The sequence below is a fragment of the Plodia interpunctella genome, chromosome 15, assembly GCF_027563975.2.
Source record: "Plodia interpunctella isolate USDA-ARS_2022_Savannah chromosome 15, ilPloInte3.2, whole genome shotgun sequence".
Classification (NCBI taxonomy): Eukaryota; Metazoa; Arthropoda; class Insecta; order Lepidoptera; family Pyralidae; genus Plodia; species Plodia interpunctella.
In genome coordinates, this window is record NC_071308.1 from 4369686 (window position 1) to 4383269 (window position 13584).

The window sequence follows — 13584 nt, forward strand, 5'->3', positions numbered from 1 at the left end:
TTCATTGCATTTTCACTTTGCTTCACCACTAGCGCCACTTCACACTATTTATTACTTAGGAACTGCCAAGTGCATATTTCTTCAAAAATCGATCCGACTCGTAGGGACCCTTGGCCAAAGGTATACCGAGCCTGGGTGATCTGAATCAAAGCCAAAACTCCCGGAACGTAGACATTTATTATCATTGTATCTTTACACATAGGTATATAGCAAAAACGAAACCATGTCGAGTTCTAATTTCGAACAGCGCCATCTAGATTGAACAAACTAAATTAAAATATTACATACCTATACGGTTAAGATTAAACAGCTAAATTAAATATGTTATAACAATATCGCTCTGTTTGGATAAGTTACCTAACATTTATGAGCCAATAAATAAATTCAATAACAAATTAATTGCATGGAACAGGCAGATATTTCACATTATGCCTATCGCCGTTACAAATCTCATAAATATAATTACCAAATATGGAACAGCTGACACCGAAACCGTTTCGATAATGTATTGAAGCGATAAATTTGTTACCGGTTTTATCAAATCATTTGAAAATCTGCTTAATTGTAATCAAAATCTAAAGAATAAATCGAAAGATTCTAAATGGTCATTGACTGTTATCGAAAAATAAAAAATGAAAGCTATTTTTCAAAATTTAATAATAAATTTTACATTTTCGGCATAAATTGTATTTCTGTAGAAATTCGTAATGGTTTTCCTTGTTTATTTCTTCCAATCTTGCTTTTCTGATTTCAAGCTTACTTAAATTCCTTGGATTTATATAGACAGGATATCTTAATACCAGTGTAAAATTGCGTATTGATTTTTTTGAAAGCTGGTTTGGTTACTACCTACACAAAACACACACAAATTGATTTTTAATGACGTGTTTTGATTAGACTGCACGTAAGCACGTATCACTTTACGTGTCTACACACATTTAGTGGTAAAAATAAGTACATGTAATATTAACACAGATAAATAAGTACATGTAATATTCTTATATGTGTGGTAAAAATTGTCAATAACCACGTTTTGAAATTTTGAGGAACAAATACATATTATGTATTTATATAAACTTCATTAAATAAGAAGTCAACAAAAGTTGAAATTATTGCCATACGTCATTTTCTGCCAATCAAACCTTCACACCAAACACGGGGCATCCTTTATTACATCAATAAGGGAAAAACAATACATACAGAATATAATGATGATGATGAAATTAATGCAATTTTTATCATCTAGCTTTCAAAAAAAGGGTTTCTATTTATCGAGCATTCAGCCTATTTTTATGCCAAACCGTTTAGTACCTATATCTCAATATTTACTTCAAATACATAATACATAAGTCACTTCCCGCTGTCGCCATAGATCTTTAACACTACGCAACTACGAATTTTGTTGCAGGTTTTTTTAATTGTCTACAAATCAATTTGGGAAAAATAATTTTTATATGTATGGATGTTTGTAACGCTCATCGCGTTTCGAACTGTTGGTCTGATTTTGATGAAATTTATAAGGTATATAGGATCTGTCAATAGAATGTTTAAGTCCGTGGAGTGACAAAATCGGTTAAATAATTTTTGAAGTGTTCACAATTTTGTAAAAATGTATTGTATTCGCAAGGTCTAAGTTCGCGGCGAACAACTAGTATATATGACAATGATTCTAGAGGAAGTTTTGGTGTATAATTTATAGTGGCTTACTCGTAACTCGCGTGTAAGTGTATATTAAATTGAAACGAAATGTCCAACAGAGTCTGCCTCGGTGATTGTCCACGTGCTAAGCGGGGAGCGTCCGGCGGCCATGCAGAGCTCGGGGTCAACGCCCCCTCGCTTCGACCGGGCCATCCTCAGCACCGTCTGCCTCATCACCACCTTCCACCAACCGAACACTTGGATGCTCTTCATAATACCAATCATTGCGCCTTGGATCTCCACAGCCACTCTGCTCATCACCATTCTGTCTGCAAACCAAATAGTTGACATTATCACGGCTTGCTCAACTCTAAGGCTGTCTTTAAGATGACCAATTTTCAGCCAAATAGAATCTTCCCAATCGTTCTAAACAAGGAAGAATTGTACATTTACAATATTAGGTAATTATAAGTAATGTCGTTCTGTTATGTCGAAGTATTAAATACAACGAGAATAGATTTTTGTAAAATTCTAATTTGAAACAATTAAGTCGAAAATTATTAAAACGTTGTCAATTTACGCTTCCAAAATTTTATTTTTAAGATGAATCCTTGCATGACTTGTTATCAGAATTTAGAAATGGTTTAATAGCATTAGCGAGCGTTTATGTTACGATCGCCCGTTGCGAGATTATCTCCAGCTGAATATCCTTTGTTTTTTCAGCAACTGCGCTCGTCTTCATCTAATAAGTTCCACACCCATTCACCCCATGCATTTCATCTGTATATTTTATATATGTTTTGAAAACTAGATAGTTTTCATTTATATTATTCAAAAAATGGCGTTATTGGAGATTTTTGACAAGGTTATTATTAATATTAATAACTAAATTTGATTTAAAAACGTTTTATTTTTTTATTTGCAAAATAAATCTAACTTAATATTTGTGTTTTATTATTATTTTGATTCTGTTCGATTTATTTACATGATATTAATATGATATTAAATTTTATTCTCACTTGAAGCAGTAACCAGCAACTAGAGAATAAAAACTCAATTAAATATGTATTAATTTCCATCTGGAATACCGGTAAAATATTATTTGAAGTAATTTCAATAGAATAAAGGACTGCAATAACGAACTATATTATTTTCGAACTGTATCGAATGGAGTAGATACCTAATTAATAAAAACAGACGTTATATGAGCGCGAGCGTTTTCTAGGGGGAGATTAGGATTACGCGAACAAACCGATCTTCCCAATCTGGTATAAACCAACATTGAATCTAAGCAACCTTATCTATGTAATGGTGGATAATCCCGCAGTTGCTCTCTTTACCACGTTATTTGCCTTCGATCAAGATGCGCAAACATTTGGCGAGAGTAGAATCTCCTACCAAGATAAACTAGTCATATAATGACCTACATGCGTTTTATCTTATTTAACATTATGCTACGTCTACTTTAATATAATTTTCTGTCTGAGTAGGTATATATTATGAGAATTCGTATTTGAAGACACAAATTACTTATTTCAATAATCTTCAAAAACATTTTTATGCGTGCTGTGTAAATTTCATAATCTACCTCTGCGTCTACCCTATTTTATGCAAATAATAGTTTAATATTGACTGTATTGAAGATAAACAGGAAAAAAAATACTTCAGTCATCTTTTGATTATTACTTGGAAAAAGTTGTTGTTAAAGCAAGAGGTAGCGCACGCGTTTGTTGAAACTTAAGTATTTCAATATTTCACCATCAAAATCCAAACTTCGCTGCGTACCTTGTGTTTCGTATAATTTTGACAGAGAAGAAATATGTTCCGCTGAGAAATTGCTACGTGCTTTCCTATCATTAAACTTTTGCGAGTTATCAGAAGTAACTCTCGAGAAGTTTCTCTTCCCGCGGTATTGGTATTTGTATGCATTTACCAAGATGTAACGAATACAGACTAAATGTACTATATTAAAGAAAATAAACACGAATCGTTTTCTTTTTTAATTAACTAATATATTAGATAAATAAGTTTTCGGTAAGCTGATGTTACTTGCGACGTAGCAGACGTAATAGTCACAATAAGAGTGGAGTTTGAACGATCGCATGAAACGTGACGTTTGTTATACAGAGCGCGAGGTGCAGGTTTGTATTTCTTATCTCACTATCGATTCGATTCGAAGTGAGACGCAGCGAACCAATCACATTGCGGTTTGGTTATTCTTGCGCCACAATAACGCACTGTAATTGGCTCACTTCGAATCAACTCGATGATGGTGAGATGTAAATAGCAAAGTCGCACTACGCATACAGTACACGTATCTAACACTGACATGTATATCATACAGAGAAAGTGCTTGTAAAGTTTGTGTGTAAAGGAACTACTCAACTGATTTCTAAAATTTTTCACCAGTAGGAAGCTGCATAATTCTTAAGTGACATAGGGTACATTTTATCTCAATATTTCCAAAATAAAAAAGGTTAAATTCCTGTTAAATCGTAGTCAAGTCATATTACCCCGCATGAATCTTGCAACAGTGGCAGTAAAATCGAATTTTCAGTAATTTTTGGTAGTTAAATGCGCTGTTTACTGTATGTACGTACATGTAGTTATGTGTTCAAAGTGACTATTAATACAGACTTCGATACTGAACCACAGTCAATGTGCTCACAAGAACATTTAGTTTCCAAAACCTCCTGATCCAAAAATACATGGAGCTGGTCGTTTCTCGGAATCTGATAGACAATCGGTCACGGGCGAACGATTGGTTATTGTTTGGTCTGTGGTGATCGACACTCATTCCATCCAGTTAGAGACCATTTTGGTCCTAGACAAGTTAAGATTTATTTGACAGAAAAGTTATATTTTTACGATATGATTGGTCGATTTTGTGTCTAAATTTGCAAAAGTTCTATTTCACGGACATTCACTGTACGGTTTACTAGAATTTGGTAACCAGCTAGTTTTCACTAACTAATAAAAATGTCTCAGCAAGATAACTGATGAGGCTTTCTCTTACTGTAGATAGATATTTTTTGGTACTGTCATACATGAGAACTCTGTAGTTTATTATGTGTTTTTATAATGATTGTTGCAAGATCACAAATACTTATATTTAAATAAAATGTTTAAAATGTTGTTTGTACACAATCAAGCCTATATATTTTTCAAACAAGTTGAGTCATAATTAATCAACGCCATCATTTATAAAATTAGAACGACCAAATAATATCAATTTTGTCAAAGACATTTCTATAAAAAATATATTTGATGACATCGACGTAACGATATTATATTACCCACCGGGACGCCACATATAGGAGAATATGAAATTTTCTGATAATTGATTGATTTTTACGGTACCTAGTACCCAAAGTATTAACAAATTGAAGTCCATAAACTTATTAATATCAGTAAATTTAATTACGAAGATTGATGTTGGATTAATGATTTTATGTAAAGAAAATTAATTATTTTAATAATAAACTATTTCGGAGAAAAAGTATATAAAAAATTGTTTGTATAAAAATTAAATATTTTTGCCTTTTCTATAGGACTATAAGTACGCATTATTATTGCTCCTTCCAAAGCTAATGAGATTAGAAAAGTTTAAAGTGGAAAAGTTTTCTTAAATCAATTTGTTAGCGTACTTAATACGACTGGTGTGTTGACACCAAAAAAACAGTTATGAAGTAAGTATATACTTCATGTTGTTATTTAATATTTGGTATTGAATAATTATTTTTACGGGATTGGATCCCGGGGCGAGCTACAGATATGCACATTGTTGAAAAGTTAAGAATGAATCACGCATTTATTGCAAACAATATAAAATATCATTTGCGTTACGTCTCAATTTGATAAACTAAAGAGAACTAGTGCATTAAAAACCGTTTACAATTGGGCTACTTGACCAGATAGAAAATGCATGTAGGTAGAAAATGCATAAAGTGTTATATTCTAATGTCTGAAAAAAGATAAAATTATGTCGTTTTAAATTTATCACTTTTTAATTAATTTAAAACTTATTCATTAACTCGTTTATATCATATTAATTAAAGTTTAATAAGAATGTGAAAACTCCAAAATCGTGACGTCATAACACATCGCTGTCATACAACTACTTTTGTTTTGACAGTTAGAAAAGTATCTGATTTGACTAGTTAGAAAGTGGCTAGTTGAAAACGGTTTTTGCAGTTCACAATTGAGCGAAGTTACAAACTGTATTTACAATTTACGGTGGCATCTAGCTGTTCCGATTTCAGTCGAGCCAGATCGGCAAGAAACAATCTCCAAGCCAGTTGTTTTTATTCAGCACTCGTCCTTGTACTTATGTCGAAAAGGCGGGACAAACAAATTTACGACTCCTTACTAAACGGACGGAAGAAAATGTCAAGAGACATACGGCCTTTAGGGCATTTTATTATCGTTCTACTATTTTCGACATTTCTGATATCTTTTGTAGCTTACTAACTGGTGTTATCACGCTTGATTTCTTTGTCGTGGACGAGTAAAAATGTAAAATAAAGTTTTCTGAATGATCTAGCTCATATTTAACATTTGTAATTGATAGATTAATGTGAATTCACAATTCTTGTTCTAAGAAAAATAATCGATCGATTGTATATATAGCTATAGGTGTGTAAATATTGGATGTAAATATAATTATTTAATCCCGATTTATTGTGATTTTTTTGTCGGCTTAAAATCTTTTTACAGTATTTGTTTCGATTGTTTGTGCATAAAAAATATATTTTAAGCTGGTACCAGATTCACAGCCCTTTTGGTTAGGGACCGCGGAAGTCGACCTAATTAATTATTTTTTTAAATTTCAGTCGTTAAAGCGTAGTTAAAAAAGGGTTGTGTATAACTATATTATAGTAGACGTATTTAAACTGTTAATTAACATTTGTAAACAATACAGAATAGAATAAAAACTATTGCAAGAAGACGTGTAGTTTTCTTTTATAAATTGGATAAGTATAAGTATATGTTATTTTTATTTAAGCTGAAGGTATTTCTTTTAATTAAATTTGTAGGACAAAGTTAGATTAAACAGATTCGGCTAAAGTTGCCGTCTATATAAAAAAATAATCTGCCGAAAAGAATTCATCCCTCGGTTGGGTGAAAAAGTTCATTGTATTAAGTAATGTGACCACAGAATGGGGTAGGGGAGGCTGGATTGAGGGTAGGCCGAGGCTATATAAACGAAAGGAAAAGAGTGAGCGCATGTTTTCTGCCTTTCGTGCCCAGATCGAGTATATTTTCGACTAAGAGAATCATTTAACTTGATATATGTGAAAGGGTTGCGCGTTGGAAAGACACTCTATCAAACCAAATATATGAGGATACCGACGGCAACTAATGTGAGGCGTATTACCTTCTAGGTAGAATTTTTTCATATCCTGAAAATAACATTTGTACTCTATTTAGGCACTACCTACTCATTTTGTTTAAAATCTTTGCATGCATGAGCATCATTTGATCATATAAATACTCCGAACCATACAGTAACAAAGAAGGACCCTGGCTCCGACGCTCTACAACAAGTAAGGAATCAGGAATATGCTCCAATGAGTGTGAGAACTTAAGATGATATAGGTGCCAATGGCATGACACGTAGGGCTGCCGACGACTGTACAAAGTGGAGACGAAAAAGTACCAACCGGACCCTGGGCTCCGTCGTTCAATGGCTGCAAAAGAAACCAGGAAAGCGCTCAGATGAGAGAGAGAGAGAGAAAGTGTGAGAACTATAATTAGTAAAGTGTGCTACAGTATATATACCATTAGAGGAGAGAGCCAGGGCCCCGGGACACAGATTTTATTTCATTTCATTTTGAAAACATACATCCATATGGAGCATGAAATTGTTTTCAAAACATTTTAAAATCTGTGTCTCTGTATTCTATCCCGTTCCAACCGAAAATAAATGAAATATGTCTAAGTACAAATGTAAATAGAAAATAGCAATTTCTTCTGAGCTGGTCCGGTTTTGACTACAATACAAATCAAAACGAATGCAGTTAAATCAGTACCGAGTCCTATTGGTAACAATGAGCGTCTGGTTACTCTTTGTTAACAAAACATTTCAATTCTGAACGCATTGCATTTTCACGTTCAAGGCATCTATTTTTAAAACCTATATCATCTCAACAAATACGTTGTCAATGGACAATAAAAAATTTATTGTACAGGTGACTTTAATTGACGAGATTTTCAATTAAAATCTTACGCTCGGAGAGATTACGTTTAACTTTACATACTTTCGCTCAGAAGCTGTCATGGTGGAATTTCGAAAAAAAATATTGACTTGCAAAAGTATAATTATATAATTATTGTATTTTTTTTAGGCAAATATAATTGTTGAAACTTCATGGGAGTTATTCTAATTAAACAAGGTATTCTAAAAAAATACTTTTACAAAAGCGTTAAAATGTCAAATATACTTTGTAATACAGTTTGTGACTTGTCAAAAAGTGCGCTGACTAGTACTTTCACGTTCAAAAATAACGATAACTAAAATATTACTTATCTATACTTTGAAAAATATGTTCAGTTTTGTTGACAAATACATAGTTATTAAGACTATATCATTTGTTTTTTTTATGTCAAAACGAAAATAATCGCTTAATATTAAACAAAACTTTCGTTAAAAATATTTGAAATATAAAGCTGAAATTCGGATTATTTTTTTTCTCGAACTTCTGTTGCTGAACGTATGGTAGTTTATAGTATCAAATTAAAAAGCAGTTTATTGTCTCTTTTTTCTTCCATAGACACTACATGACACAGAAAGGGAAAGCAAAAAATAACAGACTTCTTTATTTAGTAGCGCGATTCAAATGTGTGCGCGTTCCGAGCCAAAGGGGGTGACATATATTGCGCACGAAGTCGATGAGTCGAAGAGGTTTACGTGTCAATAATACCATAGGTCTCAGTTCTGGGAGTCGGTCTCATTGCAGTCCGGAATAATTTGTAGGTACAAATAATTAGGGTAAGTTGCATCATCAACTTTGAAGTCGTACGCAGAAAAACGCAAAGTACGCAATTTGTCCAAAGCCCAAACTCAGCGGCGCGCTGGTTAAAATCAACATCAAATTTAACGGTGCAACTCACCCGCTACATAAGTAGTCATTCGCAAAATTATTCACCTAACCACATTTTGATAGGTTAGCTATCTGTCTAAATATTATAACTTCAAAGTAGACTAAACCAACAAAAAAAAAACGATATAATCCTATCCTATATATTTTATACATTCCACTTGGCGACAGTACCCAAATGAATTATCACACCTCAAATAGTTTCAAATGAAACATTTCTCATTTGAATGAAAGCTGCGATAGGCGTAAGTGATCACACGAGTTTGTTGTGAATTCAACCCAAAAGATTTCCAATTTAGCGAGAAAGGTTCGAATGGCGGGTCACAAAGCTAATAGTAAAAATACATTCTCAAAACGTGACCGTAACTTCGGGACCCGAGAGAGATGTGGCCACAAGACTTACATGAAAATATCATTTCATGTTGGAGCAACGGGTAAAGGATGCCTATGATGAGATTTTTTATTCATTTACTTTTTCCTGAGATATATATGATATAAACAGAATAAGGATCTTTATATAAAACACTGAAATAAAATATCCTATCTTTATAGGTACTCAAGCAGCCAATTTTGTATAACATTTCTCATTGGCATTAAAATGTAATGCTTTATTTTCAACAAAATCTTCAGTTTTTTTATTGTTGTAATATGAAACAGGATATATGAAAGCAAGGCAGACAAACCTATAGATATTGATAAATCCACAACCGCTTATAACCTTCGCGACATTCAAGATTTATAGAAAAGAGACAACGTGAGTCAGGATGGCTTTCGCCCGGGAGGCAGCATCTATTTTGTTAGTTCCGCCGAGTCACCGGGTCGCTCGTTTGTCATCCACCCTTATTGAGGAGCAAATTTCGGTGACCGCCTCCTGCCTGTTATCGTCCTGATATTTTCATAATTCCCCCCGAAAGACATGTTCGGCCAGCGTGATGTCCTGTCGTTTACCTCGTAAAATGGAACACGATTTTGTAAGACTTTGTCGTTTATGGATGCCACCCTAATTGTGTTTCAACATTCTTGGTCATATTTGGATAACTTATTCTGGTTAATTCAGTTCGAACCTAATTAGTATTAATTTACAGTTATATGTTACACTAAGCCAAAACAACATTTTAGTAACATTATATTATTCATCAAGTATTAGTTTGTTAAGCAAGTACTACAGGTACCAGAGAACGTAGTCTACTTACATGACGTGAGTTAGGGTGGCTTGCACCATTAAATTTTTCACGTTAATTTTAACTTGCGCGCCGCCCTTGGTTTAGATAAAAAGGCATACTATGCGCTTCGCAGGTTAAAGTTAATTTCAAAACACACTGATACAACCGAAGCTTATTAATCAATCCAAATAATACCATTTCATGTTAACTATGTGCTTATTTATAGCATTATAATTTTTTTACATTTTTAAAAACAATATTTACATAGAATTAAACAACAATTGTAAACAACACATTTAAATGTTTACACACTATTTTTAGTTTTTTACTTTTTTTTTATTTCAACCATTTATTTTTTTCATGACCAAAATTGTCAATAATTAGAAAATACATTGAAAGTTATATAGCTTGTTAATTTTGTATGCCTTTTCTTAATGGTTGGTTTGCGTCATGTCATGTTCACGTTGCGATCGATGGTCAATGGTATCATTTATCATTCTCTCTATAATTTAGTACCTCGTAAGTTTTTGTGTTTCCGTGGCACTAATGACGACAATGTGAGGAGTAAAAATCATGTAGTGTTTTTATTGTTATTGACAATTAATAACTAAGATAAAATATACACTCGCCCGAGGCTTTACTAGCGTTAATGAATCACAAAGTACAGTTTTTTATGAATCAAGGTTTATCTTTATGATTTTCTGTGCTATAGAGTTGTCTATACTCGTTGGAGTAGCATTGGATTTTATAGAAATCTTCAACATTAAAGAGGCCTAGTCATTTGAGATTACAACTAAAAAAAGAAACAAGTTTGCTTTGCGAGCCTATGATTTTGTAAAAAACACATCATCGGAATTTAAGAGCTAGATCTGTCTTGTTGGTCCAGTTCCTTCACATCGCAAATGGTTTAATTTCTTCTTTTCTAATACCCTATCAAATAATACCAGTGAACGGATATTTCTGAGAAATAAAAAACTTTATAATATTTAGTTCCAATTGCCACTATTATTTTATGACTATCACACGAGGTTATGTGCGATTTTCCATAGTATTCGCTGGCCTGTTATGTACATTTTATTTGCGCCTTTCTCATAAATTAGACTGAGAGCCAGTGTCCCTCGCGCAGCTCGGAGTTAGCCAAACTACGCCATGTTTCATCGCCAATATCGCTGCGCCAATCAACGGAAAATAATCTGGCTTGTTCCGAATTTAAAAAATAACATCGTTTTAACCGTTAAACGATTTATTTTTTGTCACTGATCACTGTACAAAATAAACATAATAAAATGGAGTACTTTACGTTTTTCTACGCAAATTAAAATCAAAGTTAAACTTAACTCTTGCAACTCACTCTCAAGTTATAAAATAAAACTTAATTATGTATCTCAAGCAGAACAGTCCATATTGTGACATAATATATTAATCTAAGTTATGGTATATTGGCTTTAATAAAATCATTTTTCGACATCGACCCCATATCATCATATATCAGCCACAAGAAGTCCACTGAGAATACAATAGAATTATAAGCAAAATATATCTGAAAAGAGGAACATGAAATTTATTGCATTCATTATAGTATCTATTCAAAAAATATGCGTAATAAGAAGTAAAATTGTGTACAGTTTAGTTCAATACAGTTTGTATCCTCCTACCTGTCATTAGATAGCGGGCCAAGTAGTCGTAAACGTCAGTTGCCTTTAGGCGACTTGAATAAAATCTGATACCAGTAGTGTTATAAAACACTCGATATGATGATGGTGACCATCTCACTAAACTATTTCGTTTCTTTTAATCAAATAGTAAATATTCTCTGAAGCGTCCGTTAAAATTGAGAAACAAGTGGGCAAACCATGCTTACATTTACGTGTAATCCTGTTGTAAGCACTACTGCCATTAGCATGGAATGGTCGTTTGGACAGAGGACCCAGTGTTGCCAGCTCAAAATAAACGGGACGCAAAAAGAAATGTAATAGCTCTTTCGCATACTTAAAACGAAATAGGATTTGGTTTCATTTAAAATTGTAATGTTCTTAGTAAAATTTGAACATAGTCGGTCATTGATATATTTTTACGACATATATTTTTAGAATAGTTTTTCAGCTCCAAAATTAAGAACATTTTAATTACAATGTTAATTACACGTTTAAAATACATAATAGCGTGTATTTATATATTATGACGCCTACGTGAATGTACATTGCATGTGCGGTAATGGAAGACAGGCGTTCAGATTAACATGCGATACTTAGAATACTACATCACTTAGATATGTTTCCGTTTCAGCCTTGCCTGTTGTATTACAATATGATAATTCTTTGTAGACACTTACCAGTTATTATAATAAAATGAAGTTTCCGTAGCTTATTTGTAGTGTTCCATGGCTGCATGACATTTGCGTTACTACCTTTGACACGTATGGGACATATTTCAGATCTTTGTATGGAGAACATGGTATTCTTTTTATCTAAGAAAAATGCACGCCGCCGAATACGTGGGCAAAAGCTAGTCACAAAAAAAATTTGAAGTTCATTAATTTATATCGAGTGTGCTATTGCTAACACTGATGTCAGATTTTATTCAAGTCGCCTAAAGGCATTTGACATGACCTACCGCCACCTAGTGGTATTTGTAAAGGAATTTATTAATTGTAAAGTAACAAAATCAAGAGAGGTCGACGACTTCTATATGTTCAGATAGTATTATAATCGAATGACAAGATGGAAAAAAGGAAAGAATCTGAATGAGTTACATAGAATGGTATTTGGCAACATTGGGCCACTCGATCCCTGTTATTTTTTATTCCACACCTGTCATAAATCGGTGCAAGCGCCCGGACGGTAGAATCACTCACGTTGGCTTCCTGGCCACGTTGGCCCACTTGTTATATTTACACTCAAATCATCATTTACTGAACGACTGCAAATCAGAATCATAGTCGTACGACTTTCGTTTCCTCTTTTGTGCCTTTAAATACCTTTTTTTAAGATTTATTGTTACAATGCCTAAAAGTTATTTTAAGTTATTCGGAAGTTATTCGTATAATTTATTTTTATTCCCGCTTTAAAAAACATTTTTCTTAAATTGTTTTTAAATCAATACCAGTGCTACGTTTTTCTATTTTCGATCATAATAGAACGTGTAAAATGTTATAACAAATTAACGTTACAACGTTTTATCGACATTTGTAAAAACCAACACAAATTACCGAGTACTTTAGTTATTAACCACACGCAACGGTTGGCAAGGATAGCAATGTCGGCGCGCTGTTTTTTGTGACCTTTAGGCATACAGATGGCCAACTGAGCTGGGCTTTATATAATAATTTATGTTATATTAGCACAAATAAGAAAATTTCTGACATTAAGTAATCGAAATATTATCAAATTAATTTATATGATAACATTATGAGAAACTTCAATTTTCCTGATGTCAAATTTACCAACACAATTTTAGGTTAGGTAGTAAACATTTACTATGTTGTGTAGAGATAAATTACGAACGGAAGATGTTCCGGGCGACCGATCTTCAATCGCAAAATCCACACCTATTCATCCAAATGCTTTTCCGTCGTAGATCTATACGTGAAAGTGAAAACCTTAATTTGATTATAAATTAAGTTTAAGTAGGTACTTAAAAACCTAATCTAGATTAGTATCGTAAATTGTTGTTCTATGTTGAAT

General features: G+C 33.1%; 1 protein-coding gene across 2 annotated transcripts in view; it reads left to right on the forward strand.

Annotated features, from left to right (window-relative positions):
* Nucleotides 1-6584, forward strand: part of LOC128675734 (hemicentin-2-like) — a 92548-nt gene extending 85964 nt beyond the window's left edge. For both annotated transcript variants that reach the window (XM_053755327.1, XM_053755325.1), the window contains exon 7: nucleotides 1758-6584. In XM_053755327.1, coding sequence (XP_053611302.1) covers nucleotides 1758-2029 — 272 coding nt within the window. In that variant the 3' untranslated portion in view covers nucleotides 2030-6584. The remainder of the gene's footprint in view (nucleotides 1-1757) is intronic.
* Nucleotides 6585-13584: the final 7000 nt, after the last annotated feature.